Source organism: Eucyclogobius newberryi, unplaced genomic scaffold (genome assembly GCF_026437365.1).
Source record: "Eucyclogobius newberryi isolate DKJ021-1_F unplaced genomic scaffold, fEucNew1.0.hap1 SCAF_227, whole genome shotgun sequence".
In the NCBI taxonomy this organism is placed as follows: domain Eukaryota; kingdom Metazoa; phylum Chordata; class Actinopteri; order Gobiiformes; family Gobiidae; genus Eucyclogobius; species Eucyclogobius newberryi.
Genome location: NW_027315865.1, coordinates 40,302 through 68,290, shown reverse-complemented (window position 1 = coordinate 68,290; position 27,989 = coordinate 40,302). Strand labels below are relative to the sequence as shown.

General features: G+C 44.1%; 1 protein-coding gene across 5 annotated transcripts in view; it reads right to left on the bottom strand.

Moving 5' to 3' along the window:
* Positions 1-298: 298 nt before the first annotated feature.
* The window catches only part of LOC140372402 (DAZ-associated protein 1-like), a 67,723-nt gene continuing 40,032 nt past the window's right edge, over positions 299-27,989 (bottom strand). For 3 of the 5 annotated variants that reach the window (XM_072459497.1, XM_072459498.1, XM_072459496.1), the window contains 2 exons: positions 5,066-5,161; positions 299-1,058 (listed from right to left, as the gene is read on the bottom strand). In XM_072459497.1, coding sequence (XP_072315598.1) covers positions 883-1,058; positions 5,066-5,161 — 272 coding nt within the window. In that variant the 3' untranslated portion in view covers positions 299-882. The remainder of the gene's footprint in view (positions 1,059-5,065; positions 5,162-27,989) is intronic. The other 2 variants (XM_072459500.1, XM_072459499.1) reach the window with 1 other exon arrangement.

Sequence of the window (27,989 nt, the reverse complement as noted above, 5' to 3'; positions counted from 1 at the left end):
GGAGTGTGTGTGAGTGTGTGTGTCTGTGTGTTGTGTTTGTGTGGAGTGTGTCTGTCTACACTCGACCTGTAAGCGCTAACTACTTAGTGCCGTCATGATGCATTTTTAAAAGATCATGGGCTTTTGGACAAAGATCCAGGGCTCAAGCCCCAAAGCCAGGGCTTGGCTCCGCCCATGGTTGGTCCTAAAGTGACCTCCCCATGACGCGCCAGACAAAACCTTAAAGCAGCACTTACTTGTGACAAGCCCAGAACAGAGATGTGTCATTTCTAAACATGAAAATAAAGGGGAACTTAACTTTGTTAAAACATTTATTTTTAATTCTCCTTTTTTCTTTTTGCATTAGTGCAAAATGCACCCAAACAGCCACCTGAGGGAAGTCTACATATTTAAATAAAAAACAAGCAAAGTGTACATTTATAGTACAAAAGTGATTTTTTTAAATTGCACAGTTTGTGTATAATATATATTCATCATCTCCATTTTAAACAAATTTTAAAGACTCAGAAAGTAAACAAAATTCATCAAATGAAAAATAAAAACATTTTCCCATGAATTTAAAGCTGAGAAAAGTCGAGACCCTGTTTTGACTTAAGTCCACCATAAATATACTGTACATACAAGTCTCTTCACATATATTCTCTGTGCTAGTGTTTGACCAGACAATCAAAGTTATTGCAAAGTAGTTCTACTATAAAACATGGAGGTGGGGCGGGGATAAAAGCTTCTTTTGCTGACCCTTTCTTCTTTTTTGAGCCCACTAAAATGTCCTGGGTCCCTGCGTGACAAAACGTGTGCATTCAGCGGTTGCAAAGAACAATCCACATTTGTAAAACATGTCCCTGACTCTGACGCTCTGGTTCCTGTGGCTCGGGCGTGTGGTCAGCGCCTGTACGGGTGGAAGCCCTGTACGTTGTGGTTCTGTCCCCGTCCAAAGGCACTTGGAGCGGGCTGAGGGGCCGGGGCCGGGGCCTGTGCTGTGTGGGTCCCGTAAGAGGCGGGAGGCTGCGTGGGGTCAGCGAAAGTGTGGGTGAACGCGGTCAGCTCCTGGCCATAACCTGCACGGGACCAGACACAAGACACAAGAGGAGCTTTTGTATTATCACATAAACATGGAACAAGTTTCTTATCTAAAGATGAAGGAAGAAAATCCACCACACGAGTAACTTTTATTAATGCTCATGGTTTTAGTCCAAACCAGTTCCTTCAGTCACATAGAAAAGAGAGCATGAGGATGTCGATTAACATGAAAAGAGTATTAGTTAGGCTGAGCAGAATAATATGTCTGTTTGCTGTAACCCGACCGACCCGGTGTGAAACTAGCCGACTGAAGAAAAAATATCAGCATTTTGTTGAAAAAACGTCAAAATCTTTTATTTTTCAATTATTTTGCCGACTCACCGACCGGTCTTTCCTAAACCGCCGTGTTGAATATTTTTTTCACGCTGGTAAACCTATCTTGCATGTGCGACTTCATATTTGGTCCCCCACATGTTTCTGTAACAAAACAGAACATGCAAGACGAATGCTATATTTTCATTTACAGGTTGATTGGCCCCTGTCGGCGCCACTGAAGTGACTTACAAAATGCATTCTGGGATTGAAACACGCCCAGCAGCGTCATCACAACAAACGTGGCGGCGCCCGTGTCCCCCGCATGTTCCCCCCGCTCGCCTTCGCTACCAAAATAAAGGATAACGGCGTACAAAAGGTCGATTGAAGTATCTTAAATTGGGGAGATTTAGTCTCCGGATCGGGTTGAAGCCCGACCCCTGAACTGTTGAAACCTGACCGCTGAACTGTTGAAGCCTGACCCCTGGACTGTTGAAGCCTGACCCCTGGACTGTTAAAGCCTGACCCCTGGACTGTTGAAGCCTGACCCCTGGAATGTTGAAGTCTGACCCCTGGACTGTTGAAGCCCGACCCCTGGAATGTTGAAGTCTGACCCCTAGACTGTTGAAGCCCGACCCCTGGACTGTTGAAGCCTGACCCCTGAACTGTTGAAGCCTGACCCCTGGACTGTTGAAGCCTGACCCCTGGACTGTTGAAGCCTGACCCCTGGACTGTTGAACCCTGACCCCTGGACTGTTGAAGCCTGACCCCTGGACTGTTGAAGCCCGACCCCTGGACTGTTGAACCCTGACCCGTGGACTGTTGAAGCCTGACCCCTGGACTGTTGAAGCCTGACCCCTGGACTGTTGAAGCCTGACCCCTGGACTGACCCCTGGACAGTTGAAGCCTGACCCCTGGACTGTTGAAGCCCGACCCCTGGACTGTTGAAGCCTGACCCCTGGAATGTTGAAGTCTGACCCCTGGACTGTTGAAGCCCGACCCCTGGACTGTTGAAGCCCGACCCCTGGACTGTTGAAGCCTGACCCCTGGACTGTTGAAGCCTGACCCCTGGATTGTTGAAGCCTGACCCCTGGACTGTTGAAGCCTGACCCCTGGACAGTTGAAGCCTCTGGCCCCTGGACAGTTGAAGCCTCTGACCCCTGGACTGTTGAAGCCCGACCCCTGGACTGTTGAAGCCTGACCCCTGGACTGTTGAAGCCTCTGGCCCCTGGACAGTTGAAGCCTCTGACCCCTGGACTGTTGAAGCCTGACCCCTGGACTGTTGAAGCCCGACCCCTGGACTGTTGAAGCCCGACCCCTGGACTGTTGAAGCCCGTCCCCTGGACTGTTGAAGCCCGACCCCTTGACTGTTGAAGCCCGACCCCTGGACTGTTGAAGCCCGACCCCTGGACTGTTGAAACCCGACCCCTGGACTGTTGAAGCCCGACGCCTGGACTGTTGAAGCCCGACCCCTGGACTGTTGAAGCCCGACCCCTGGACTGTTGAAGCCCGACCCCTGGACTGTTGAAGCCTGACCCCTGGACTGTTGAAGCCCGACCCCTGGACTGTTGAAGCCCGACCCCTGGACTGTTGAAGCCCAACCCCTGGACTGTTGAAGCCTGACCCCTGGACTGTTGAAGCCCGACGCCTGGACTGTTGAAGCCCATCCCCTGAACTGTTGAAGCCCGACCCCTTGACTGTTGAAGCCCGACCCCTGGACTGTTGAAGCCCGACCCCTGGACTGTTGAAGCCTGACCCCTGGACTGTTGAAACTTGACCCCTGGACTGTTGAAGCCTGACCCCTGGATTGTTGAAGCATGACCCCTGAACTGTTGAAGCATGACCCCTGGACTGTTGAAGCCTGACCCCTGGTGGTCACTCCGAGTCAAAAAATTGCAAAATTTGGACCTTTTTTTTTGCCTTCAAAGTAAAAAAAATAAGAATTTGCCGACCAACCCACTTGAAAAATGTTGGTTCGGGTTACAGCAAACAGACATATTATTTTGCTCAGCCTTACAATGAATATTTAATGTAAAACTTTATCGGCGACATTAGTGGGCAGTGCTCTCCCGGTAACGGGCCATGCCTGTCGGTTCAGTCTGATTGAGGGGGCGTGGTTAAGAAGCCAAAGCCAAAGCTGAAACGGAGAGCGGTGGAAGTGTGGATGAGGAAGGAGGAACTGGTTCTTCTTTCAGGTTTGAGTTCCTCTGCAAGAACACTGAACCAATCACAGCCAGGAGGCGGGACTAGAGACGTGATGTATCCAAGGCCAAAATGATTTCAGAAACAAGATGGCCGCTGCAGCTAATCACCCATTGGCTTTAACACTACAGACAGTAGAAGCTAAAAGTGGTTCTCCTCCAAGAATATTTAAGCATAAAAAACAGTTTTATACAGCCGTCTTTACACATACACATTTATCTTTATCTGATTGACAACTGTGAAATCCCATTCAATCGTCCCTGTTGAACACGGGAGGAAGTCAGATGGCCGGCCAGGCTTGAATTTGCAAAAGGCTCAACATGCTGCATTATGGTGGATTTTTCTTCTTAATTCGATGAGTCCATGAGGGAAAAGTAAATCTAACGACTGTCTATGAACATTAGATGGTGGTATTCTCCTGAAAGACACAGGGAGCGTCACAGAGCAGTTTGTACGAGTCGAGTCAGTTCAGACCAGGTTCAGTCATTGTCACGGTAACGATAAACATAATGTGATTATCAAGAAAACAAGTTCAATTATAACACTGCATATTTAAAACTATATAAGTGTTTGATGAGCGAAATGGTCCACAGCTCTGGTCTGTTTTTAAGATGCTCATTCAAAGTTTAGTTTTGATTTAAATGTAGTCTTACATTTTATGTTCCATTAAATATAAAGTTGAGAACCAGTGTTGGTAGTTTATCTTGTTATAATTACGTCAAATGTAATGTTTTTATTGTACATTAAATGCTAGGATTTATAATTATTTATTGTAACCATTTATTGTCCAAAGGCTAAATTCATACCAATTCTTTTGGGAGCAGGATGATGAGAACTTAAATGATTTAAGAGAGGAAATCTTAATTTGGGCTTAAGGTACTGTACATTTATACTTATTTTAATCAAATGTAAGGTATTTAATGTCATTTACAAACTTATTATAAGCTAAATTTATCTCGAGGCGCCTGTTCACATTCCAGTACTTCTCCATGGAAACAGCTCCAGGAAGGCAAAGTCTGCCAAAGACAATGTGCTTGTAGTTTCACAATAAAACAGATCGAGTGGTCACAACAGGACCAAGAAGTGGAGAATACAAGGGAAAAGGTAGATTTGACTCTTATCTTAGCCTTCTAAAGACTTCTTTAGCCTTTGAGCTAAACATGTGGAGACAGCAAGGAAAGAACACAATGGGTGATGATGGATTGACAACTCAACCATGAAAAAGTGTCTGACAATTAGATCATCCTTTAGTTTAAAATCAGCAAAGCAACAGAAATGTGGAAAAGGAGGACATGTCTGAGTGCAGCAAACCACAGCCTTTGAGAGCACACTTCAAGGCTCATTTCTTTTTCAAATCCTCTGGAGCGGAAAGGCTTCCTCTGGCTGTGGCTCACTGCAGCAGCAGGCCACGCCCTCAGGATGTACATGCAGAATGTACATGCACAACATCACAAAGTAATGAGACATGAGCCAAAGTCTAGTGCAGCTCTGAAGCAGAGAGAGGAGAGTCTAGAGTTCATAGAAGACCTACCTGCACTAACGCCTCCTGCCTGCTTTTCCTGACCATAAGTGTGAGTGGGGCGTGTGGGTCCAAAGGCCGAGAGGTCCTGGGGGTAGTTACCAAGGCCTATCGGGACAAGACGAGCAAACCAAGGATGACTGGACCCGACCAACTACTGTCACTGACCAGACACTACCAGCCAAGCTAACTGTAGCTAACTCATGGCTAACTGTGATTTAACACCTGTATTGTACTGTATTGATTATACAGGGTTCCCATTCACTAATCATATGGGACAATATAAAATAATAATGATAAGGCTACCCCAAATAAATTGTCTGTTTGCTGTAACCCGAGTCAACATTTTTCATCTGGCTCGGTCGGTAGGCAAATTCTTATTTTTTTTTCACTTTGAAGGCAAAAAAAATATCCAAATTTAGTCATTTTTTGATTCAGAGTGACCACCAGGGGTCAGGCTTCAACAGTCAATGATGGAAAACGTCTCTATCAACCCGATCGGGAGACTAAATCTCACGATTTTAAGATATTTCAATCGACCTTTTGTACGCCGCTATCCTTCATTTTGGTAGCTAAGGCGAGTGGGGGGAACATGCGGGGGACACGGGCGCCGCCATGTTTGTTGTGATGACGCTACTGGGCGTGTTTTAATCCCAGAATGCATTTGCATAAGTCAAATTTAACACCCTGACTGAGCCTGGCATTACTCTGGACATGTCAGTGGCGCCGACAAGGGTAAACCTACTTTAAAAAGTGTCGGTGTAATCCCTCATTCGTCCAGGCGTGTTCCATAGTAGAAAAAGCTTCAGTTGTAGTCATCTGGACTCACTTTGAAAAAATAGACGTTTCGACTCTCATCCAAGAGTCATTGTCAATAACAGAATTTAGGTCGAGAACTCCGATATTAATACTGTTCTGTGGTAAGACCCGCCCATTGGGAGGAGCCTTCCTGAAGTAGAAAGAGTTGTTTGTTTCAACAGAAACTCCCCCTTGTATCTACCGAGCTAGCCTATTCAGAATCTTAATGGGCTATTAGAAACCTCTTTGTCTTTGTGAGACCCTGGCTCAACCACCCTGAGTACCTGATTAGCATCTGAATGTCCTTTACCTTTCCATTCTGAACCCCTGGAAAGGTAAAGGACATTCAGATGCTAATCAGGTACTCAGGGTGGTTGAGCCAGGGTCTCACAAAGACAAAGAGGTTTCTAATAGCCCATTAAGATTCTGAATAGGCTAGCTCGGTAGATACAAGGGGGAGTTTCTGTTGAAACAAACAACTCTTTCTACTTCAGGAAAGCTCCTCCCAATGGGCGGGTCTTACCACAGAACAGTATTAATATCGGAGTTCTCGACATAAATTCTGTTATTGACAATGACTCTTGGATGAGAGTCGAAACGTCTATTTTTTCAAACTGAGTCCAGATGACTACAACTGAAGCTTTTTCTACTACTTTAAAAAGGCAATATTATGATTCCTATGCGCGATCCGTTTAGTAACAGATGCACATGGAGGACTGAAAATGATGATGCGCATGTGTTACGCAGTGCGTTATCAGTCCTTTGAGATGAAAGTCAAGTTAACAAGCGTGATAATAATATTTGACACAGTGGTTCAGGACAGATTGGTCGGTGAGTCTGCGAAATAATTGAAAAATAAAAGATTTTGGCGTTTTTTCAGCAAAATGCTGATATTTATTTTTCAGTCGGCTAGTTTCATAGCGGGTCGGTCGGGTTACGGCAAACAGACATATTATTTTGCTCAGCCTAATTCATGTCATTTGCAAATGTCTGTAAATAATTCAATATGTGGAAAAACAAATAAAGAGTTTTAGCTTCTCTAAATTTAAGCTCAGAGGCATGAATGACTCATTGTAGCGATGGAGCAAGATCTCATAAGAATATCTGGGAAATTATCTTTGAAATGTTGATCTTGTGTTTTCTCTTGAGCATCGTCAGAAATAGAAAGAACAGAACTCAGGACTAGATTATTCACAGTTGAAAAAGTCTCTTTAGTTTCTCTAAAAGAAGAGCTTTTTTATGATTGTGGTATCGAAAGTATCAAGTATCAAGCTTTTTCCTTAAAGATGGTCTGCAATGTTAATTAATAAGTGGAATAATAATAATAAATATAGCCGCAAGCGGCAATGATCGGCCCTCGCCACGCCGCCGCCACGCCGCAAGAGGAGGGGGCGCTAACGCGCCCCAATTGTCCTTTTATTACGCCTACTGCTGAATCTGTGACGCTGTCACATCTTCTCCCCTTTGTTTTACCATCAAAAAGCTATTTTATTTTGAATTCTTGGCAAAATGTGCGGCTTTGCCGCACAGACACCGTGACTCTTTGAATAAAAATGTGGATAACTTTTGATGGTCCACCCCTGAAGATGAGTCTCACCAAATTTCAGGTTAATAGGGCTAAAGCCCTGGGAGGAGTTTGTGAAAGTCTAAAGTGTAAACATGTTCTGGCGATTTCCCCATTGGAATAACATGGGAGGTTTCGGTCATCGTTACGGCAACGCCATAACAATTATGACATGGGTCTCATTGACTTTTTTGATGGGGATGCTAAAATTGAGTTGTGTGTCAAATTTCATATAATTTCGCAAAACTAAACATTTAACCTCCATATAAAATCTGTAGGGGGCGCTGTGGCGCCAAATGAATTTATTTCACTTCAAGTAGGTTTAGGGCAAAGAGTTTAACAACTGATTCTAATTTGACGCAATTCGGACTTTATCTGCGCAAACGGCAGAAATTTTAAATATGGGAGATTTCTGAAATTCTAGCTACAGTTTGCGGCTTCGCCGCACAGAGACCATGACAGGTATCAATGTAATTTGGATAACTTTTGATGTCCCACTCCTCAGTAGCATTTTCACCAAATTTCAGCTTTTTAGGGCCAACGCCCTGGGAGGAGTTCGTAAAAGTACGACGTTTGGAAAAACTCCGAAGTCAAGTTTAGCCATTTTTGAAGCAATATGGCCGACATCTGGTTGGGCGGACGGCGTTGCCGTAATAATATTTTTTACTTCTCTTGTCACCATCTACCTCTGCGCCAAATTTCATGATTCTACGATCAGATTTTTTTGGGGTCATTTCCCATCTCTCAATGCATTTTTGGTACATTTGGGGGCGCTGACGCGCCAATTTTTTTTATTTTAGAAAAGGGAAATAGCCAGAATGTAGAGAGGCACGATTTTTAGAGGTGTGAACATTTTTGTGACTTTTCGTCAATGTTCACTGGGTGAAAAATAGGGGGGTTGGTCCCGAGAAGAAGAAAGAAGAAGAAAGAAGAAAGAATTAAAGCCGCAAGCGACATCCAACGGCCCTCGCGGGCCGCCGCGGCCTTCCGACTCTGCGCTTTCGACTTGATAAAGATGGCGCCCTTATTGTGTGTTGAATTAAAAAAGAACTTGACAGACGGCGACACATTGGACATGGCCAATCCAGTGCAAATCAACACAAGTGTCAGTCAAATGTGCTGCTCCGCCGCACAGAGACCGTAGCACTTGGAATAAAAATATGGATAACTTTTGATGCCCCGCCTGTGTAGATGATATTTCCCAAAGTAAAGCTTGATCGAGCTATTGCCCACGGAGGAGTTTGTTAAAGTGTGAAGCGTAAATGTGAACATTTCAAGGATTTGGTGTTTTTCCCATTTGTGACAGTATATTTGCAGCTCTACGGCAAAGAGACCGTACCACTTAAAATCAAAATATGACTAACTTTTGATGCCCCGTTTGTGAAGATGATTTTCCCCAAATATGGGCTTGATCGGGCAATCGCCCTAGGAGGAGTTTGTTAAAGTGTGAAGCGTAAAAATGTGGTGATTTGAGCGATTCTACGATTTTCCCATAAGGATAACATGGGATGTTTCTGTCAACGCTACGGTTACGCCGTACAAAATATGACTTTGGCTCTCATACTTTTATGATCAGGATGGCAAATTAGAATTTTGTTCAAAATATCATGTCATTTGGAAAAACTCTATTGTTTATAGGCCACTCTGAAGGCCAAATAGTCAGAATTCTGGGAAACGTTTGCGGCTCCGTCGCACAAAGACCGTAAAAGTTATCCTTAAAATTTTGGATAACTGTAGATACACCACTTGTCTAGAGGACGTACACCGATTTTGAGGTTGGTGGGCAAAACGCACTAGGAGGACTTCGTTATAGTGTAAAACATAAAAATGTGGTAATTTGAGAGATTTTGTGGTTTTCCCATAGGGATAACATGGGAGGTTTCTGTCATCGCTACGACTACGGCGTAAAAAATTAGGCATTTTTGTGATTGGCTTTTGTGATCGGGACGGCAAAATAGAATTTTGGGTAAAGTTTAGACAATTTTGGTAAAACTAATTTTTGACCTTCAATGTTAATTTAAAGGTCACTCTGTAGGGGGCGCTATCGCGGCCATTTCAATTTTGTCAGCCTAAACTGGTCCAAACTAGAAAGTTTGATTCAAATTTGGTCCTAATCGGACTGGTTTTGATCAAATGGGAGCAATTTTTAGATCTGCAATATTCCAAAATAAGTTGTCCAACTTTGCGGCTGCGCCGCACACAGACCGTTAAAGGTATCTCAAAAAATTGAATAACTTTAGATGCCCCACTTGTCCAGAGGACGTACGCCGATTTTGAAGTCGGTGGGCAAAACGCCCTAGGAGGAGTTCGTCAAAGTTTGACGTGAACAAAATGACTAACACAGCGTATTTTCATTTTCAAAGGAAGATGGCGGCCATAGGGTAAGTCTGGGGGCGTGGCCACAATGATTTTTTTTGTTCGTCCTCACAAGAGGAATGCGTGTCCCGAATTTCGTAGCTTTACGCCAAAGTAGACCTCGGGGCGTCTCCCATAGGCGCAATGTATTTTGACTTTTGTCGGTGGCGCTGTCGCGACATTTTTTAACGAAAAAAAAAATGGCCCAGAAAAAATCAAGTTTTTTGCCGATTCTGAATTTTGGGCAAAGTTTGGTGAGTTTTTGAGCATGTTCAGGGGGTCAAATTAGAGTTCAAAGCGATGAAGAACAAGAAAAATAATAATAATTAAAGCCGCAAGCGGCATCCAACGGCCCTCGCGGGCCGCCGGCCTTCCGACTCTGCTCTCTGCATTTTACAGAGATGGCGCTAACGCAATTGTCTAAGAACTAAGACAGCGACACATTGGACATGTACAATGCTGTGCTTAACCAGTGCAAATTAACACAAATGTCGGTCAAATGTGCAGCTCCAGCGCACAGAGACTGTGACACTTGGAATAAAAATATGGATAACTTTTGATGCTCCGCTTGTGTAGATTATTTTCCCCAAATATGAGCTTGATCGAGCTATTGCCCACAGAGGAGTTCATTAAAGTGTGAAGCATAAATGTGAACATTTCAAGGATTTGACGTTTTTCCCATTTGTGACAGTATATTTGCAGCTCCACGGCACAGAGACCGTAGCACTTAAAATCAAAATATGGATAACTTTTGATGCCCCATTTGTGTAGATGATTTCCCCAAATATGAGCTTGATCGGGCAATCGGCCTAGGAGGAGTTGGTGAAAGTGTGAAGCGTGAAAATGTGGTCATTTTGGAGATTTCGCTGTTTTCCCATTTCTGACATATATTTGCGGGTCCGCCACACAGAGACCGTAGCACTTAGAATCAAAATATGGATAAGTTTTGATGGCCCGCTTGTGTAGATGATTTTCCCCAAATATGAGCTTGATCGGACAATCGCCCTAGGAGGAGTTTGTTAAAGTGTGAAGTGTAAAAATGTGGTGATTTGAGCGATTCTACGATTTTCCCATAAGGATAACATGGGATGTTTCTGTCAACGCTACGGTTACGCCGTACAAAATATGACTTTGGCTCTCATACTTGTATGATCAGGATGGCAAATTAGAATTTAGTGCAAAATGTCATGTCATTTGGAAAAACTCTATTGTTTATAGGCCACTCTGAAGGCCAAATAGTCAGAATTCTGGGAAACGTTTGCGGCTCCGTCGCACAGAGACCGTAAAAGTTATCCTTAAAATTTGGATAACTTTAGATGCACCACTTGTCTAGAGGACGTACACCGATTTTGAGGTTGGTGGGCAAAACGCACTAGGAGGAGTTCGTTGAAGTGTAAAACATAAAAATGTGGTAATTTGAGAGATTTTGCGGTTTTCCCATAGGGATAACATGGGAGGTTTCTGTCATCGCTACGACTACGCCGTAAAAATTTAGGCATTTTTGTGATTGGCTTTTGTGATCGGGACGGCAAAATAGAATTTTGGGTAAAGTTTAGACAATTTTGGTAAAACTAATTTTTGACCTTCAATGTTAATTTAAAGGTCACTCTGTAGGGGGCGCTATCGCGGCCATTTCAATTTTGTCAGCCTAAACTGGTCCAAACTAGAAAGTTTAACAACTGATTCAAATTTGGTCCTAATCGGACTGGTTTTGATCAAATGGGAGCAATTTTTAGATCTGCAATATTCCAAAATAAGTTGTCCAACTTTGCGGCTGCGCCGCACACAGACCGTTAAAGGTATCTCAAAAAATTGAATAACTTTAGATGCCCCACTTGTCCAGAGGACGTACGCCGATTTTGAAGTCGGTGGGCAAAACGCCCTAGGAGGAGTTCGTCAAAGTTTGACGTGAACAAAATGACTAACACAGCGTATTTTCATTTTCAAAGGAAGATGGCGGCCATAGGGTAAGTCTGGGGGCGTGGCCACAATGATTTTTTTTGTTCGTCCTCACGAGAGGAATGCGTGTCCCGAATTTCGTAGCTTTACGCCAAAGTTGACCTCGGGGCGTCTCCCATAGGCGCAATGTATTTTGACTTTTGTCGGTGGCGCTGTCGCGCCATTTTTTAACGAAAAAAAAAATGGCCCAGAAAAAATCAAATTTTTCGCCGATTCTGAATTTTGGGCAAAGTTTGGTGAGTTTTTGAGCATGTTCAGGGGGTCAAATTAGAGATCAAAAAGCAGAAGAACAAGAAAAATTAAAGCCGCAAGCGGCATCCAACGGCCCTCGCGGGCCGCCGGCCTTCCGACTCTGCGCTTTTGACTTGATAAAGATGGCGCCCTTATTGTGTCTTGAATAAAAAAAGAACTTGACAGACGGCGACACATTGGACATGGCCAATCCAGTGCAAATGAACACAAGTGTCAGTCAAATTTGCTGCGCCGCCGCACAGAGACCGTAGCACTTGGAATAAAAATATGGATACCTTTTGATGCCCCGCTTGTGTAGATGATTTTTCCCAAAGTAAAGCTTGATCGAGCTATTGCCCACGGAGGAGTTTGTTAAAGTGTGAAGCGTAAATGTGAACATTTCAAGGATTTGGCGTTTTTCCCATTTGTGACAGTATATTTGCAGCTCCACGGCACAGAGACCGTACCACTTAAAATCAAAATATGGATAACTTTTGATGCCCCGTTTGTGTAGATGATTTTCCCCAAATATGAGCTTGATCGGGCAATCGCCCTAGGAGGAGTTCGTTAAAGTGTGAAGCGTAAAAATGTGGTGATTTTAGAGATTTCGCTGTTTTCCCATTTCTGACATATATTTGCGGGTCCGCCACACAGAGACCGTAGCACTTAGAATCAAAATATGGGTAAGTTTTGATGCCCCGCTTGTGTAGATGATATTCTCCAAATATGAACTTGATCGGACAATCGCCCTAGGAGGAGTTCATTAAAGTGTGAAGCGTAAAAATGTGGTGATTTGAGCGATTCTACGATTTTCCCATAAGGATAACATGGGATGTTTCTGTCAACGCTACGGTTACGCCGTACAAAATATGACTTTGGCTCTCATACTTTTATGATCAGGATGGCAAATTAGAATTTTGTTCAAAATATCATGTCATTTGGAAAAACTCTATTGTTTATAGGCCACTCTGAAGGCCAAATAGTCAGAATTCTGGGAAACGTTTGCGGCTCCGTCGCACAAAGACCGTAAAAGTTATCCTTAAAATTTGGATAACTTTAGATACACCACTTGTCTAGAGGACGTACACCGATTTTGAGGTTGGTGGGCAAAACGCACTAGGAGGACTTCGTTAAAGTGTAAAACATAAAAATGTGGTAATTTGAGAGATTTTGTGGTTTTCCCATAGGGATAACATGGGAGGTTTCTGTCATCGCTACGACTACGGCGTAAAAATTTAGGCATTTTTGTGATTGGCTTTTGTGATCGGGACGGCAAAATAGAATTTTGGGTAAAGTTTAGACAATTTTGGTAAAACTAATTTTTGACCTTCAATGTTAATTTAAAGGTCACTCTGTAGGGGGCGCTATCACTGCCATTTCAATTTTGTCAGCCTAAACTGGTCCAAACTAGAAAGTTTAACAACTGATTCAAATTTGGTCCTAATCGGACTGGTTTTGATCAAATGGGAGCAATTTTTAGACCTGCAATATTCCAAAATAAGTTGTCCAACTTTGCGGCTGCGCCGCACACAGACCGTAAAAGGTATCTCAAAAAATTGAATAACTTTAGATGCCCCACTTGTCCAGAGGACGTACGCCGATTTTGAAGTCGGTGGGCAAAACGCCCTAGGAGGAGTTCGTCAAAGTTTGACGTAAACAAAATGGCTAACTCAGCTTGTTTTCATTTTCAAAGGAAGATGGCGGCCATAGGGTAAGTTTGGGGGCGTGGCCACAATGTTTTTTTTTGTTTATCCTCACGAGAGGAATGCGTGTCCCGAATTTCGTAGCTTTACGCCAAAGTTGACCTCGGGGCGTCTCCCATAGGCGCAATGTATTTTGACTTTTGTCGGTGGCGCTGTCGCGCCATTTTTTAACGAAAAAAAAAATGGCCCAGAAAAAATAAAATTTTTCACCGATTCTGAATTTTGGGCAAAGTTTGGTGAGTTTTTGAGCATGTTCAGGGGGTCAAATTAGAGATCAAAGCGCTGAAGAAGAACAAGAAAAATAATAATAATAATAATAATAATAATATTTTTAGCAAAAACAATATAGCCGTTTTTACTATAACAACAAATGATACATCGTTTGAAAGCTCTAAGCCTTCCCGATGCCGCCATGGGGTGGAATCATCATTACGAGCGCTTACGCGCTCGTCACTCCCCATTCCGTCGGGATGCCCCGCCCACTCCCCATAGACTTCCATTGATTTGAGCAGATACAAGCATGGCCCATGCCTGCGGCATGGATTCTCGCGTACAGGACGATGCCAGGAGGGTTTTTGGAGGAATGCAGCGCTTCGCGCTGCTGTTGTCAACAATTTGTGAATGGGCTATTTCTGTCATAGCAGGAGTAAGTATGCATGATCCATGCCTTCGGCATGGGCTAGTTCACTGTACTTGCCAGGGGCGACGGGGTACCAAACATGCGGGCTGCGCCCGCATGTTTGGTCAGACAGTTGCAACGCTGCCTTCGGCAGCGTTGCGGGAGCAATAGGCCCTCCGCCCTGCTGGGGCTCGGGCCTAATAATATTTTTAGCAAAAACAATATAGCCGTTTCCACTATAACAACAAATTATACATCGTTTGAAAGCTCTAAGCCTTCCCGATGCCGCCATGGGGTGGAATCATCATTACGAGCGCTTACGCGCTCGTCACTCCCTATTCCGTCGGGATGCCCCGCCCACTCCCCATAGACTTCCATTGATTTGAGCAGATACAAGCATGGCCCATGCCTGCGGCATGGATTCTCGCGTACGGGACGATGCCAGGAGGGTTATTGGAGGAATGCAGCGCTTCGCGCTGCTGTTGTCAACAATTAGTGAATGGGCGTAGCCCATTCACTAATTGTTGACTATTTCTGTCATAGCAGGAGTAAGTATGCATGATCCATGCCTTCGGCATGGGCTAGTTCACTGTACTTGCCAGGGGCGACGGGGTACCAAACATGCGGGCTGCGCCCGCATGTTTGGTCAGACAGTTGCAACGCTGCCTTCGGCAGTGTTGCGGGAGCAATAGGCCCTCCACCCTGCTGGGGCTCGGGCCTAATAATATTCCGATGCGAAAACAATGTTTCCCATTTTTCAAATATCATAAACTATACATTTTCGGAAAGCGCTCGCGCTTTCCTACCTCATGGTGTGGGTCCCTGGTCACTGACGGGTACTTTCGTTAATTTTGAGTGGGCTCCGCCCACTTTGTGTTTTTGGCCCTCTATACAGTAATAATGTTCAATTTTTGCATTACATGCTTATATGCACGGAACATGCAAGAGATGGGGAACGTATTCGTGAGGTACTTAGCGCAAATGAGTGCTTTATGTAAGGTGCTCGTTTAGTGCGCACTTTTGCACGGGCTTCGCCCGTTTACAACGGTAATGTTCCATTTTCCTACTACTAATTAGTATGCACGGGGCGTGCATGAGTGAAGGAGTGCGTTAGTGAGTGTTTGGAAGTGGGCGAGCGCTTCGCGCTCGATTTCGTGCGCACTACGTGCGCACTTTCGCAGCCGTGCTTCGCACGGCCTTACGAGATTAATAGGCCTCTCGCCAGCTTGTGGCGCTCGGGCCTAATAAGTGGACGGTTAGTTTTAACCAAGTTAATTCGGCCAAACCCGAGAACGCGCCATAGCAACCGCCTTGGTAACCGAATGCTTTAACCGCTGTCACAAAATCAGTGACATCAGACCGGTAACATGCTGTAGCCGAGCCTCATTGTTCTCGTCTGAAATGTGCTAAACAGAGCGGAATTTAACGTTTTACACGACGAATCTCGCAATAACACGAGATGTGAAGCACTGCACTGCTGCGCCGCGGACGCACACGGCCCGGTGTTCACCGCGCTGTGGACGCACACGGCCCGGTGTTCACCGCGCTGTGGACGCTGTGGACGCACACGGCCCGGTGTTCACCGCGCTGTGGACGCACACGGCCCGGTGTTCACCGCGCTGTGGACGCTGTGGACGCACACGGCCCGTTGTTCACCGCGCTGTGGACGCACACGGCCAGGTGTTCACCGCGCTGTGGACGCTGTGGACGCACACGGCCCGGTGTTCACCGCGCTGTGAAATCCTAAGAAATAAAAGATATGGTTTCAAGAGCATAAAGCACAAGTAAAGGTTAAGGCGTGTCAGTGTAATCCTCATTCGTCCAGGAGTGTTCCATTGTAGAAAAAGATTCACTTGTATCATCTGGACTCAGTATTAGAAAAACAAAACGTTCCGATTCTCATCCAAAAGTCATTCTCAATCTGCGACTCGAGTCTGGGACCTCAGATATTTATAGAGCCACAAACCACTCAATCGAAGATAGTGAGGTGAAGATTCTAAACAGGGAGAATATGGTTGGAAAGGAGGAGTTAAAGAGTCAATCATTGTTAAAAAAAAGAGAAGTGTTTTTTAATAAGTTGTTTCACGGACTTTCTCCCGGAGTTGAATTTAAAAATAAAATGTTATTCTAAATACATTTCTTGGATTCTTAGAATATAGGCCCTACTACCACCTCTCTACATTATCTACATAATTATAGTTATCAATGCAAGAAATGGAAAATAACCCTTATTATACTGAGCGGTACAAAAATGCCTTCAAAAAAGATGGCTCCAGCAAAATGTCAATGATGTAAGATCATATTATTATATATAATAGATGCACCACTGGTGTGCAGCCTGTTCACTATATTTAGATTAAATGTTGGCCAACTGCACAATAAAGTAGACTACAAAAAGTGATTTTCCTTAACCCTAAGCCTGGTGAATGACCTTTAACCTTAACCCTAAGCCTGGTGAATGACCTTCACCTTTAACCTTAACCCTAAGCCTGGTGAATGACCTTTAACCTTAACCCTAAGCCTGGTGAATGACCTTCACCTTTAACCTTAACCCTAAGCCTGGTGAATGACCTTCACCTTTAACCTTAACCCTAAGCCTGGTGAATGACCTTCACCTTTAGCCTTAACCCTAAGCCTGGTGAATGACCTTCACCTTTAACCTTAACCCTAAGCCTGGTGAATGAATGACCTTCACCTTTACTGTGGAGTGCTATGATGGCCTGTGTTCATGTTTAACACACTTACATCCATTGAACTTTGTTTTTAAAGTAAACATTCCTTCCATAGGTTTCAGTGATGGACCGCTGCCGTTGCAATGTCATAAACTAAATGTTTAATGGAAGGTGGAACTCACAGTGATCAGACAGAAAGTAGTCCCGGACTGACAGAAAGTAGTCCCAGACTGACAACTTCTCAGAAATTGAATCATCCCGTGACCAAACAAGTCGCTTTGATAAACTTTATTGAGTCTTGACAGGAACACAAAGTGTGCAATGAATGAAAATGTCTTAATGAGCAGCTTCAATTTGGCTACAGTCCAACGCTGTGGCGTAGGAATCTTCACACACTTGAGTCGTGGACGTGCAGCTCAGATCAACTCATCTGGACAAATAGCGTCTTTACAATGCCTTCAAAAGAGAACACGTGACTCCACAGACAAGATGGACATGTCCACATGAGGAGGATATGTCCACATGAGGACGACTTGTGCTACTTAAATGACAACGACAAAATGATTCTGATATAATCGGTCAAGGCGCGTATTCTTCATTTCCTCGTTCGAACACGACGAGTTCAATGAATGGGAGCCCGAGCCAAAGCCACGCCCACCCCGTATCCTTTAAGTTAATCTACTGGTCGATCTCATGGATCTATGGTCGATCTAGGAAGCCGTGAGTTGCGAGAGTTTTAAAGCTCTGACGTTCTGATCTCACTCGGTGTCGGAGTTGCTGGTGCAGAACACATTTTTATTTTTATTGAGGTTTTGGCCAAAATAACTGCAGAAAATAATTTTTGCTTCTTGTATCTAAAGAAAAAACTGCAGCAGCCGCAGCAAATAATGAACAGTCTGGGGCCTGATGCAAATGTTGGTGTTTGCGGTTTGATGCTGGTACAGACCCACCACAAGGATGCCTCACATTATTGGAGGGCGAGGACATGAAGAAATAGTAAATGGAGCCGGAGCTGTCAGAAGACGATTAATCCCTTAAAGGGCAATTCATTGCAGCGACACACTTTGACAATACTCTGTAAATTGTTCTTTTCCTTCACAGAGAAACCACCAAATCAGGAAACAAAGGAGAACAGTCGAGACTTACAAAAGGAGCCTTAGCTTGTCACTGACACAGAAGCACCACCGTTTGCACAGAAGATAAACTCGCTGCTGTGCTTTTATGGAAATGTCTATCCATTTCCATACTTTGGATTGGATGAAGGGGCCCCAAGAATCCTTGCTAGTAAAACACAGAGTAGACAGAGGAGACTGAAATAAGAATGAATATGTCAATATAATATGTAAACTTACTGCCCCAAGTGCTGCCACAGTATGAGGCTCATTCTGCTTCAGATTGGAGAATCCCCTCGAGAACCGAAACGCTAAAAAAAACCTTAAGCAAGTTGACATCATGTCAATCATGTATGCCAAAAATCCTTCAAAAAAACTAACAAACATGTGGGGCACAGACACAAGAGGTTTTGAAATTTAGAAATTGTCATTAACCATTAGTTAGAGCCTTTCACGATCGATAAGAGGTTAACACAGTGCTTTTGTTGTTCTTTTCATTCTAGCCCAGAGTGCAAGAGCAGCGTTGTGCACAACATGGCCGAATGAAAGCTCATAAACACTGTATTTATGCACTGTTGTAGTGGTTAAAGTACTCTAAAGTGCAAAGGTTAGCCATTTGTGCAGGTAAACAAATCAATAGTTTCATGCATGATTCATCTTTGTCCATAGTCTTTCACTCAGGCACCACATTTTTTTTACGTGGGTGCTCTCTTGCGCCATTGTGTATAGCAAGTATACATACACTGAGGAAAATAAGTATTTGAACATTCCAAACAGTTTTGCAAATTCTCCCATTTAGAAATGATGGAAGGGTCTGAAATGTTCATTGTAGGTGTGTTTCCCCAGAGTCAGTTTCTGTGTTCAGAGATCTGGTCGAAATGAGTTTCCTCCGTCGGGTGGCTGGGCGCTCCCTCGGAGATAGGGTGAGGAGCTCAATCACACGGGAGGAGCTCGGAATAGAGCCGCAGCTCCTCCACGTTGAGAGGCGCTGAGGTGGCTTGGGCATCTGTTCCAGATGCCTCTTGGGCACCTCGCTGGGGAAGAGGCCCCGGGGAAGACCCAGGACACGCTGGAGGGACTATGTCTCTCGGCTGGCCTGGAAACACCTCGGGATCCCCCGGAGAAGTTATGGGTGTCTGGGGAGAGGGAGGTCTGGGAGTCCCTGCTTAGAACGTTGCCCCCGGGACCCGGCCCCGGAAAAGTGGAAGAAGATGGATTCAATGTCCCCAGCCTCCCCCGGGTTATGGGTGATGCTCTCCCGGAGGTGTGAGTTGAATACCCTCCTGACAGAGGGCGCCGCAAGACGTTCCCAACAGACTCTCACAATGCGCTTGGGTCTGCCAAGTCTGTCCTGCTTGGATGGTGTTCTTGGGATGGTACTCATCCTTCTTCTTCCCCCAAACATGGAGAGGGGAGTTTATACCAAAAGGTTCTATTTTGATTTCATTTGACCACATGACTTACTCCCATGACTCGTCTGGCTCATCAAGATAATCACTGGAAAACTTCAGACGGGCCTGAACATGTGCTGACTTATGCAGGAGAAACTTCCATGCCCAGACAGCTTAGTGTATTACTGATAGCAACCTTTGAAAAAAGGTCATGGACCAGCACCACCAGTATAGTACTGGATGATTACTCACCTTTCTTATCATTATTGATACCCTATAAGGTGAGATTGAGCATGGAACCCCAGTCCGAGGGAGATTGGCAGTAACCTTTAGCCTTTTTTCTAACAATTGCTCAAACAGTTGATCTTTTTTCATCAAGCTGCTTGCCAATTACCCCGTAACACTTTTCAGCCTTGAGGAGGTCTACAAGTTTGTTTCTGGTGTCTTTTGACAGCTCCTTGGTCTTGCCCATGGTAGTAGTTGGAGTTTGACTGATTGTGGGGTCAACAAGTGTCTTTATGCAGCTAACGAGCTCAAACAGGGGCTACTCATTTAGATTGATAAGTGGAATAGAGGTGGACTTTTTAAATACAGACAGTGGATACTGTACAGACTCTCTCACAGTGGAAATGCACCTACGATGAACATTTCTGACCCCTCCATAATTTTCACTTGGATATATACAAACAAATGGTGGAACACACTGGGATACATCGGGCAAATACTTCCATGTCTTCAAGAAAGTCCAGGGGGAATGTCAAATTGCTTACGGATCTGGCAGCATATCTTTTGAATTCCGATGCCTCCTACGGTGTGGTTTTCCATCCGCGTTGAGCCTCACCGTTGTCGGATAAAGCAGAGTCTAATACACTTTCTTCTGTCTCAGGCGAGACTTCACTTGATCAAATGCTTTGCACTTCTTTACCACTCTCGAGTAGTTATTGAAGAATGAGGCATGGAGCTCGTTTGGTCTGGTCTGGTCTGCAGCGAGACATCTAGACACGCTGTTTATCACTCAAGTTATGGAACTTAAGTATAATAGGTCTTGGATGCTGGTTCGGGGCCGGCTTTGGAGTCAAGGAGCAATGTGCACAGTCAAGCTTTGGCAGATTTTGTTCGAAGTTTTAGATATTAAGGGATCCAAACCTCTATAAATTTGACCACGTCTTTCCCTACAGTGTCCTCTGGAAGACCGACAAGCCACAGATTGCCTCTTTGAGTATGACGTCGGTGGTTTCCCCCGGGACCGACACAGGATTCCAGCGGAGGGGCTTCACAAGACAGGCAGAGGCCGGCGCGCAGACACAAACTCCGGGAAAGGAAGAGATGCTTCAGACCTGCTCTCCCCGCCATCGTCAAACGTGAGATCTCTCCAGAACAAGACAGTGGAGCTAGTGGACTCAAACGGCCCCAGCAGGAGTACAGGGACAGCAGCGTCATGCTTTTTACGGAGACGTGGTTAACCCCAGCCATGGACCCGCTGCAGTTTGCATACCGGCCTGGCATTGGAGTGGAGGACGCCGCCATCTCCCTGCTGCACCGCTCTCTCTCTCACCAGGAGAAGCCTGGCAGCTCTGTGAGGATCCTGTTCTTTGATCTCTTCAGCACCTTCAACACCATCCAGGCGCTGCTCCTGCCGCTGTGTGTCTGACACTCGGACCTGCAGTGTGGGGGCGCCCGGGGGCACAATCCTTCCGCCTTTTCTCTTCACCCTCTACACTGCAGATCTCAGACATGAAACTGACAGCTGTGTCCTGCAGAAGTTCTCTGACAACTCTGCCATCATCGGACTCATCACGGATGACGACGATGCGGCGTACAGAGGACTAGCACAGGACTTTGAGTCGGTTCTACCTCCTGAGGAGACTTGGGTCTTTTGGAGTGACAGGGCCACTCCTGAAGACCTTCTACGACTCTGTGGTGGCATCAGCTCCTGTACGGTGTGGTCTGCTGGAGCAGCAGCATCACAGAGAGGGAGAGAGCTGGAAGAAGCTGGACAAATTCACAAGTCCAGCTCCGTCCTGGGCTGTGCTCTGGACTCGGTGCAGGAGGTGGAGAACAGAAGGGTCTTGGCTAAACTCACATCTATGCTGGACCATGAGTCTCACCCCCTGCAGGACACTCTGTCCGCTCTGGAGAGCAGCTTCAGTGAGAGAATGATCCACCCTCTTAATCTGTGTTGCAACACTAGAATTTCAGGCAGGTGTGGCTCGGCTACCCAGTTTGTTAGACTTGGATTTTAAGTCACGCATTTCTAGCTATAATACTACTCATTTTAATACTGCCCCCTCCAAAAAATATCAAATCTCCCCAGGTGAACTCATAATATAAATGGATAAATCCAACAGATTCGACCGCAGCCCGACATACCGACATACCGACATACCGACATACCGACATACCGACATACCGACATACCCAACTAGGCTGCCATCATCCCGGAAGTCCCGTTTCCTGACTTTTCATTGCTTGAACAGTGTCATGTGATCACTTGCTAGCTAGTCCTTAGGGATTCTTCAAAATGAACATTAAAAGTGGTGATATAGGTGAAGAAGATCATTTCATGTCCGTGAATGTAACATCCGGTAACGTGGTTTACGCATTCTGAAGTGACGCAAACACCGTCACTTCAGCCAATCACGCGCTTTGCCGCAGCCGATACAAGCTTCCCGTGCGTCTCTCCATTCACTGCGTGGGGAGAGGCCACAGGACGCTGCACCAGGTTAGTCTCATCAAAGCTACAAGTCAATTCTATTACATTTAATGCACCTTAAATTAAAGTGTATAGTAACTTTGTAGAAGTCCCATTACCAACCACTAACACTGAGTTCTAGCGCGCAGAATATAAAATGGAATTTGGTGAGTCTGTCGGTCTTGTTTTTGTTGTGCTACAGCATTAGCCACATGCAGTGTTAGCATTTTACTGTCATTGATAACATATTGAAATGCTGATATCTTACTTTTACCAAAAGTATTAAAGGACTATTTTATGTACAAAAGTAACTTGATTATTGTTTAACTGAATGTAAATATAGATGAATAGCCAGCTAATATTTAACAGTGATACTGATGTCAGGTCCTGTCTGTTCAATGCCGGCCAGTGCCTAGTCTGGTACAAAAGAAAATAACGGATGGTGAGCAAAGAACCCGCCTGGAACCAGAACCTGAATACTAAACAACACAAATCTTCCACATTAGTCTCCTGCGGTCTGGTAGGGGCCGTGTACAGCCAAGTCCGCTCCCACACAAACTGTACCATCAAACGTGCAATTTTCAACCTGGTTAAGGTTGAAAATTGCACTGTGGTAGTTTGTGTGCTTTTGGACATTGCATTAACTTTCAGTTTGATTCAAGACACTCTAGATTTTGCAATGTAGTTTATTCTGTTGGCGATTATTAGCACTTCATTAAATGGACAATAATATCGGCCAAAAATAAAGATTGGGTTTTATGTTGTTTGTCAAATTCACTGTTAATATACGGCAGAGCCACAAAACCAAAATCATCTATATCTTGTGTATTATTACTTACACACATCTCAGAGGGTCGACCTATACTTCTGATCTGGGAGAGAATGAATGAGAGAATGAATGAGAGAATGAATGAGAGAATGATTGAGAGAATGAATGAGAGAATGAATGAATTAATCTATCATTTTAAAAAAAGGACAAGATCTATACTGTGCTCTTTCTCCGAGCTGAAGCCTCCAGGCTCCATGTGTGCGCACAGCCTGGTCTCAAACTCTTAATCCTGCCTGAATACACAGCACGTCTCAGCAAAAGCCACTCGCTGCACCATAAAAATGGGAGTGCTTTATCAAAGGAAGAACAGGCTGTGATATAATGGTGATATTATATATATGAATTCTACAGCAGTAGTGTTAAAACCTCTGAACTCGGTTTATCATTCAGGAAAAAGGTTCATTACAGGAGGACACAGAACTCATCACTGTAAATTTTATTGTTAAGTAGAATGTCAATCATTGGATGCAAGAAGAGAACAGCACTGCCTTTTGTTTGTGAATAAGGCTCTAGTTGGCATTTTGCCTGATTATTTATCCAGTTTATTGCACATCAGCTCAGGTATTCACCGTTTGAGGACTCAGGACATTTTTATCTTACAATCCCATCGTATCAATACAGACAGGAAAAAACACTTTCATCAACTTTGCTCCCTCAGGGTGGAACAAAACAGAGACTTTTTAAATTAAATCATTTTATGCCTTTTATTGATTTTAGAGAACTGCCAATGCACTTGTTTTATATAATTTTATTTCATATTTTATGTGTAAATGTGTTTTTATGTATTTTATTGAATGTTTTATTTGTGTTTTTATGTATTTTATTCAATGTTTTATTTGTGTTTTAGTATCCTGTGTTCTCATTGGGTATTCCCTGAATAAATAAATAAAATGAATTAATGAACACCAGGGAAGCATTTAATGTCCAGGGCTAAACTATAGACTTTATTTTAACCACTTTTCTAAAAGCATTACAAAGGAAGTCTCACCTTTGTAATGCTTGACAGAGGCTTAAGGCGTGGTCACTGTGGTGGTCACTGTGGTGGTCACTCTCTCCCACATCAACACAAGATCGGTGAAAAATAATGCAACACTGGATGGAAACAAATCTTTTAATATTATAAAAGCTTTACTGAAACTATGCCACAGCAAATATGTGCTGGGCAGGCAGTGCATTTCACCACCGTTCTCAAAGTCAGGGAGATTTTTGTGAAGTTTTCTTTTTCTTTTTTTTATTGACATTTAAAAAAAAAAAAAGTATTTAGTTACATATAAAGAAAAGAAAGAAAAATATAGCCGCAAGCGGCAATGATCGGCCCTCGCCACGCCGCCGCCACGCCGCAAGAGGAGGGGGCGCTAACGCGCCCCAATTGTCCTTTTATTACGCCTACTGCTGAATCTGTGACGCTGTCACATCTTCTCACTTTGTTTTACCATCAAAAAGCAATTTTATTTTGAATTCTTGGCAAAATGTGCGGCTTTGCCGCACAGACACCGTGACTCTTTGAATAAAAATGTGGATAACTTTTGATGGTTCACCCCTGAAGATGAGTCTCACCAAATTTCAGGTTAATAGGGCTAAAGCGCTGGGAGGAGTTTGTGAAAGTCTAAAGTGTAAACATGTTCTGGCGATTTCCCCATTGGAATAACAAGGGAGGTTTTGGTCATCGCTACGGCTAAGCCGTAATAATTATGACATGGGTCTCATTGACTTTTTTGATGGGGAGGCCAAAATTGAGTTGTGTGTCAAATTTCATAAAATTTCGCAAAACTAAACATTTAACCTCCATATAAAATCTGTAGGGGGCGCTGTGGCACCAAATTAATTTATTTCACTTCAAGTAGGTTTAGGGCAAAGAGTTTAACAACTGATTCTAATTTGACGCAATTCGGACTTTATCTGCGCAAACGGCAGAAATTTTAAATATGGGAGATTTCTGAAATTCTAGCTACAGTTTGCGGCTTCGCCACACAGAGACAGTGAGAGGTATCAATGTAATTTGGATAACTTTTGATGTCCCACTCCTCAGTAGCATTTTCACCAAATTTCAGCTTTTTAGGGCCAACGCCCTGGGAGGAGTTCGTAAAAGTACGACGTTTGGAAAAACTCCGAAGTCATGTTTAGCCATTTTTGAAGCAATACGGCCGTTGGGCGGACGGCGTTGCCGTAATAATATTTTTTACTTCTCTTGTCACCATCTACCTCTGCGCCAAATTTCATGATTCTACGATCAGATTTTTTTTGGGTCATTTCCCATCTCTCAATGCATTGTTGGTACATTTGGGGGCGCTGACGCGCCAATTTTTTTTATTTTAGAAAAGGGAAATAGCCAGAATGTAGAGAGGCACGATTTTTAGAGGTGTGAACATTTTTGTGACTTTTCGTCAATGTTCACTGGGTGAAAAATAGGGGGGTTGGTCCCGAGAAGAAGAAAGAAAGAATTAAAGCCGCAAGCGGCATCCAACGGCCCTCGCGGGCCGCCGGCCTTCCGACTCTGCTCTCTGCATTTTACAGAGTTGGCGCTAACGCAATTGTCTAAGAACTAAGACAGCGACACATTGGACATGTACAAAGCTGTGCTTAACCAGTGCAAATGAACACAAATGTCGGTCAAATGTGCAGCTCCAGCGCACAGAGACCGTGACACTTGGAATAAAAATATGGATAACTTTTGATGCTCCGCTTGTGTAGATTATTTTCCCCAAATATGAGCTTGATCGAGCTATTGCCCACAGAGGAGTTCATTAAAGTGTGAAGCATAAATGTGAACATTTCAAGGATTTGGCGTTTTTCCCATTTGTGACATATATTTGCGGGTCCGCCACACAGAGACCGTAGCACTTAAAATCAAAATATGGATAACTTTTGATGCCCCATTTGTGTAGATGATTTCCCCAAATATGAGCTTGATCGGGCAATCGCCCTGGGAGGAGTTGGTTAAAGTGTGAAGCGTGAAAACGTGGTCATTTTAGAGATTTCGCTGTTTTCCCATTTGTGACATATATTTGCGGGTCCGCCACACAGAGACCGTAGCACTTAGAATCAAAATATGGATAACTTTTGATGCCCCGCTTGTGTAGATGATTTTCCCCAAATATGAGTTTGATCGGACAATCGCCCTAGGAGGAGTTTGTTAAAGTGTGAAGCGTAAAACTGTGGTGATTTGAGCGATGTTGCGGTTTTCCCATAGGGATAACATGGGAGGTTTCTGTCATCGCTACGACTACGCCGTAAAAAATAAGGCATTTGTCTGAGTGTTTTTTTTGATCGGGACGCCAAAATAGAATTTTGGGTAAAGTTTAGAACATTTTGGTAAAACTAATTTTTGACCTTCAATGTTAATTTAAAGGTCACTCTGTAGGGGGCGCTATCGCGCCCATTTCAATTTTGTCATCATGAACTGGTCCAAACTAGAAAGTTTAACAACTGATTTAAATTTGGTCCTAATCGGACTCGTTTTGATCAAATGGGAGCAATTTTTAGATCTGCAATATTCCAAAATAAGTTGTCCAACTTTGCGGCTGCGCCGCACACAGACCGTAAAAGGTATATCAAAAAATTGGATAACTTTAGATCCCCCACTTGTCCAGAGGACGTACGCCGATTTTGAAGTCGGTGGGCAAAACGCCCTAGGAGGAGTTCGTCAAAGTTTGACGTGAACAAAATGGCTAACACAGCGTGTTTTCATTTTCAAAGGAAGATGGCGGCCATAGGGTAAGTCTGGGGGCGTGGCCACAATGATTTTTTTTTTGTCCTCACGAGAGGAATGCGTGTCCCGAATTTCGTAGCTTTACGACAAAGTTGACCTCGGGGCGTCTCCCATAGGCGCAATGTATTTTGACTTTTGTCGGTGGCGCTGTCGCGCCATTTTTTACCGAAAAAAAAAAAATGGCCCAGAAAAAACAACATTTTTCGCCGATTCTGAATTTTGGGCAAAGTTTGGTGAGTTTTTGAGCATGTTCAGGGGGTCAAATTAGAGTTCAAAGCGCTGAAGAAGAACAATAAAAATTAAAGCCGCAAGCGGCATCCAACGGCCCTCGCGGGCCGCCGGCCTTCCGACTCTGCGCTTTCGACTTGATAAAAATGGCGCCCTTATTGTGTGTTGAATTAAAAAAGAACTTGACAGACGGCGACACATTGGACATGGCCAATCCAGTGGAAATGAACACAAATGTCGGTCAAATGTGCGGGTCCGCCGCACAGAGACCGTGACACTTGGAATAAAAATATGGATAAGTTTTGATGCCCCGCTTGTGTAGATGATTTTCCCCAAATATGAGTTTGATCGGACAATCGCCCTAGGAGGAGTTCGTTAAAGTGTGAAGCGTAAAAATGTGGTGATTTGAGCGATTCTACGATTTTCTCATAAGGATAACATGGGATGTTTCTGTCATCGCTACGGTTACGCCGTACAAAATATGACTTTGGCTCTCATACTTGTATGATCAGGATGGCAAATTAGAATTTTGTGCAAAATATCATGTCATTTGGAAAAACTCTATTGTTTATAGGCTACTCTGAAGGCCAAATAGTCAGAATTCTGGGAAACATTTGCGGCTCCGTCGCACAGAGACCGTAAAAGTTATCCTTAAAATTTGGATAACTTTAGATGCCCCACTTGTCTAGAGGACGTACACCGATTTTGAGGTTGGTGGGCAAAACGCACTAGGAGGAGTTCGTTAAAGTGTGAAACATAAAAATGTGGTAATTTGAGAGATTTTGTGGTTTTCCCATAGGGATAACATGGGATGTTTCTGTCATCGCTACGACTACACCATAAAAATTAAGGCATTTGTCTGATTGGCTTTTGTGATCGGGACGGCAAAATAGAATTTTGGGTAAAGTTTAGACAATTTTGGTAAAACTAATTTTTGACCTTCAATGTTAATTTAAAGGTCACTCTGTAGGGGGCGCTATCGCGGCCATTTCAATTTTGTCAGCCTAAACTGGTCCAAACTAGAAAGTTTAACAACTGATTCAAATTTGGTCCTAATCGGACTGGTTTTGATCA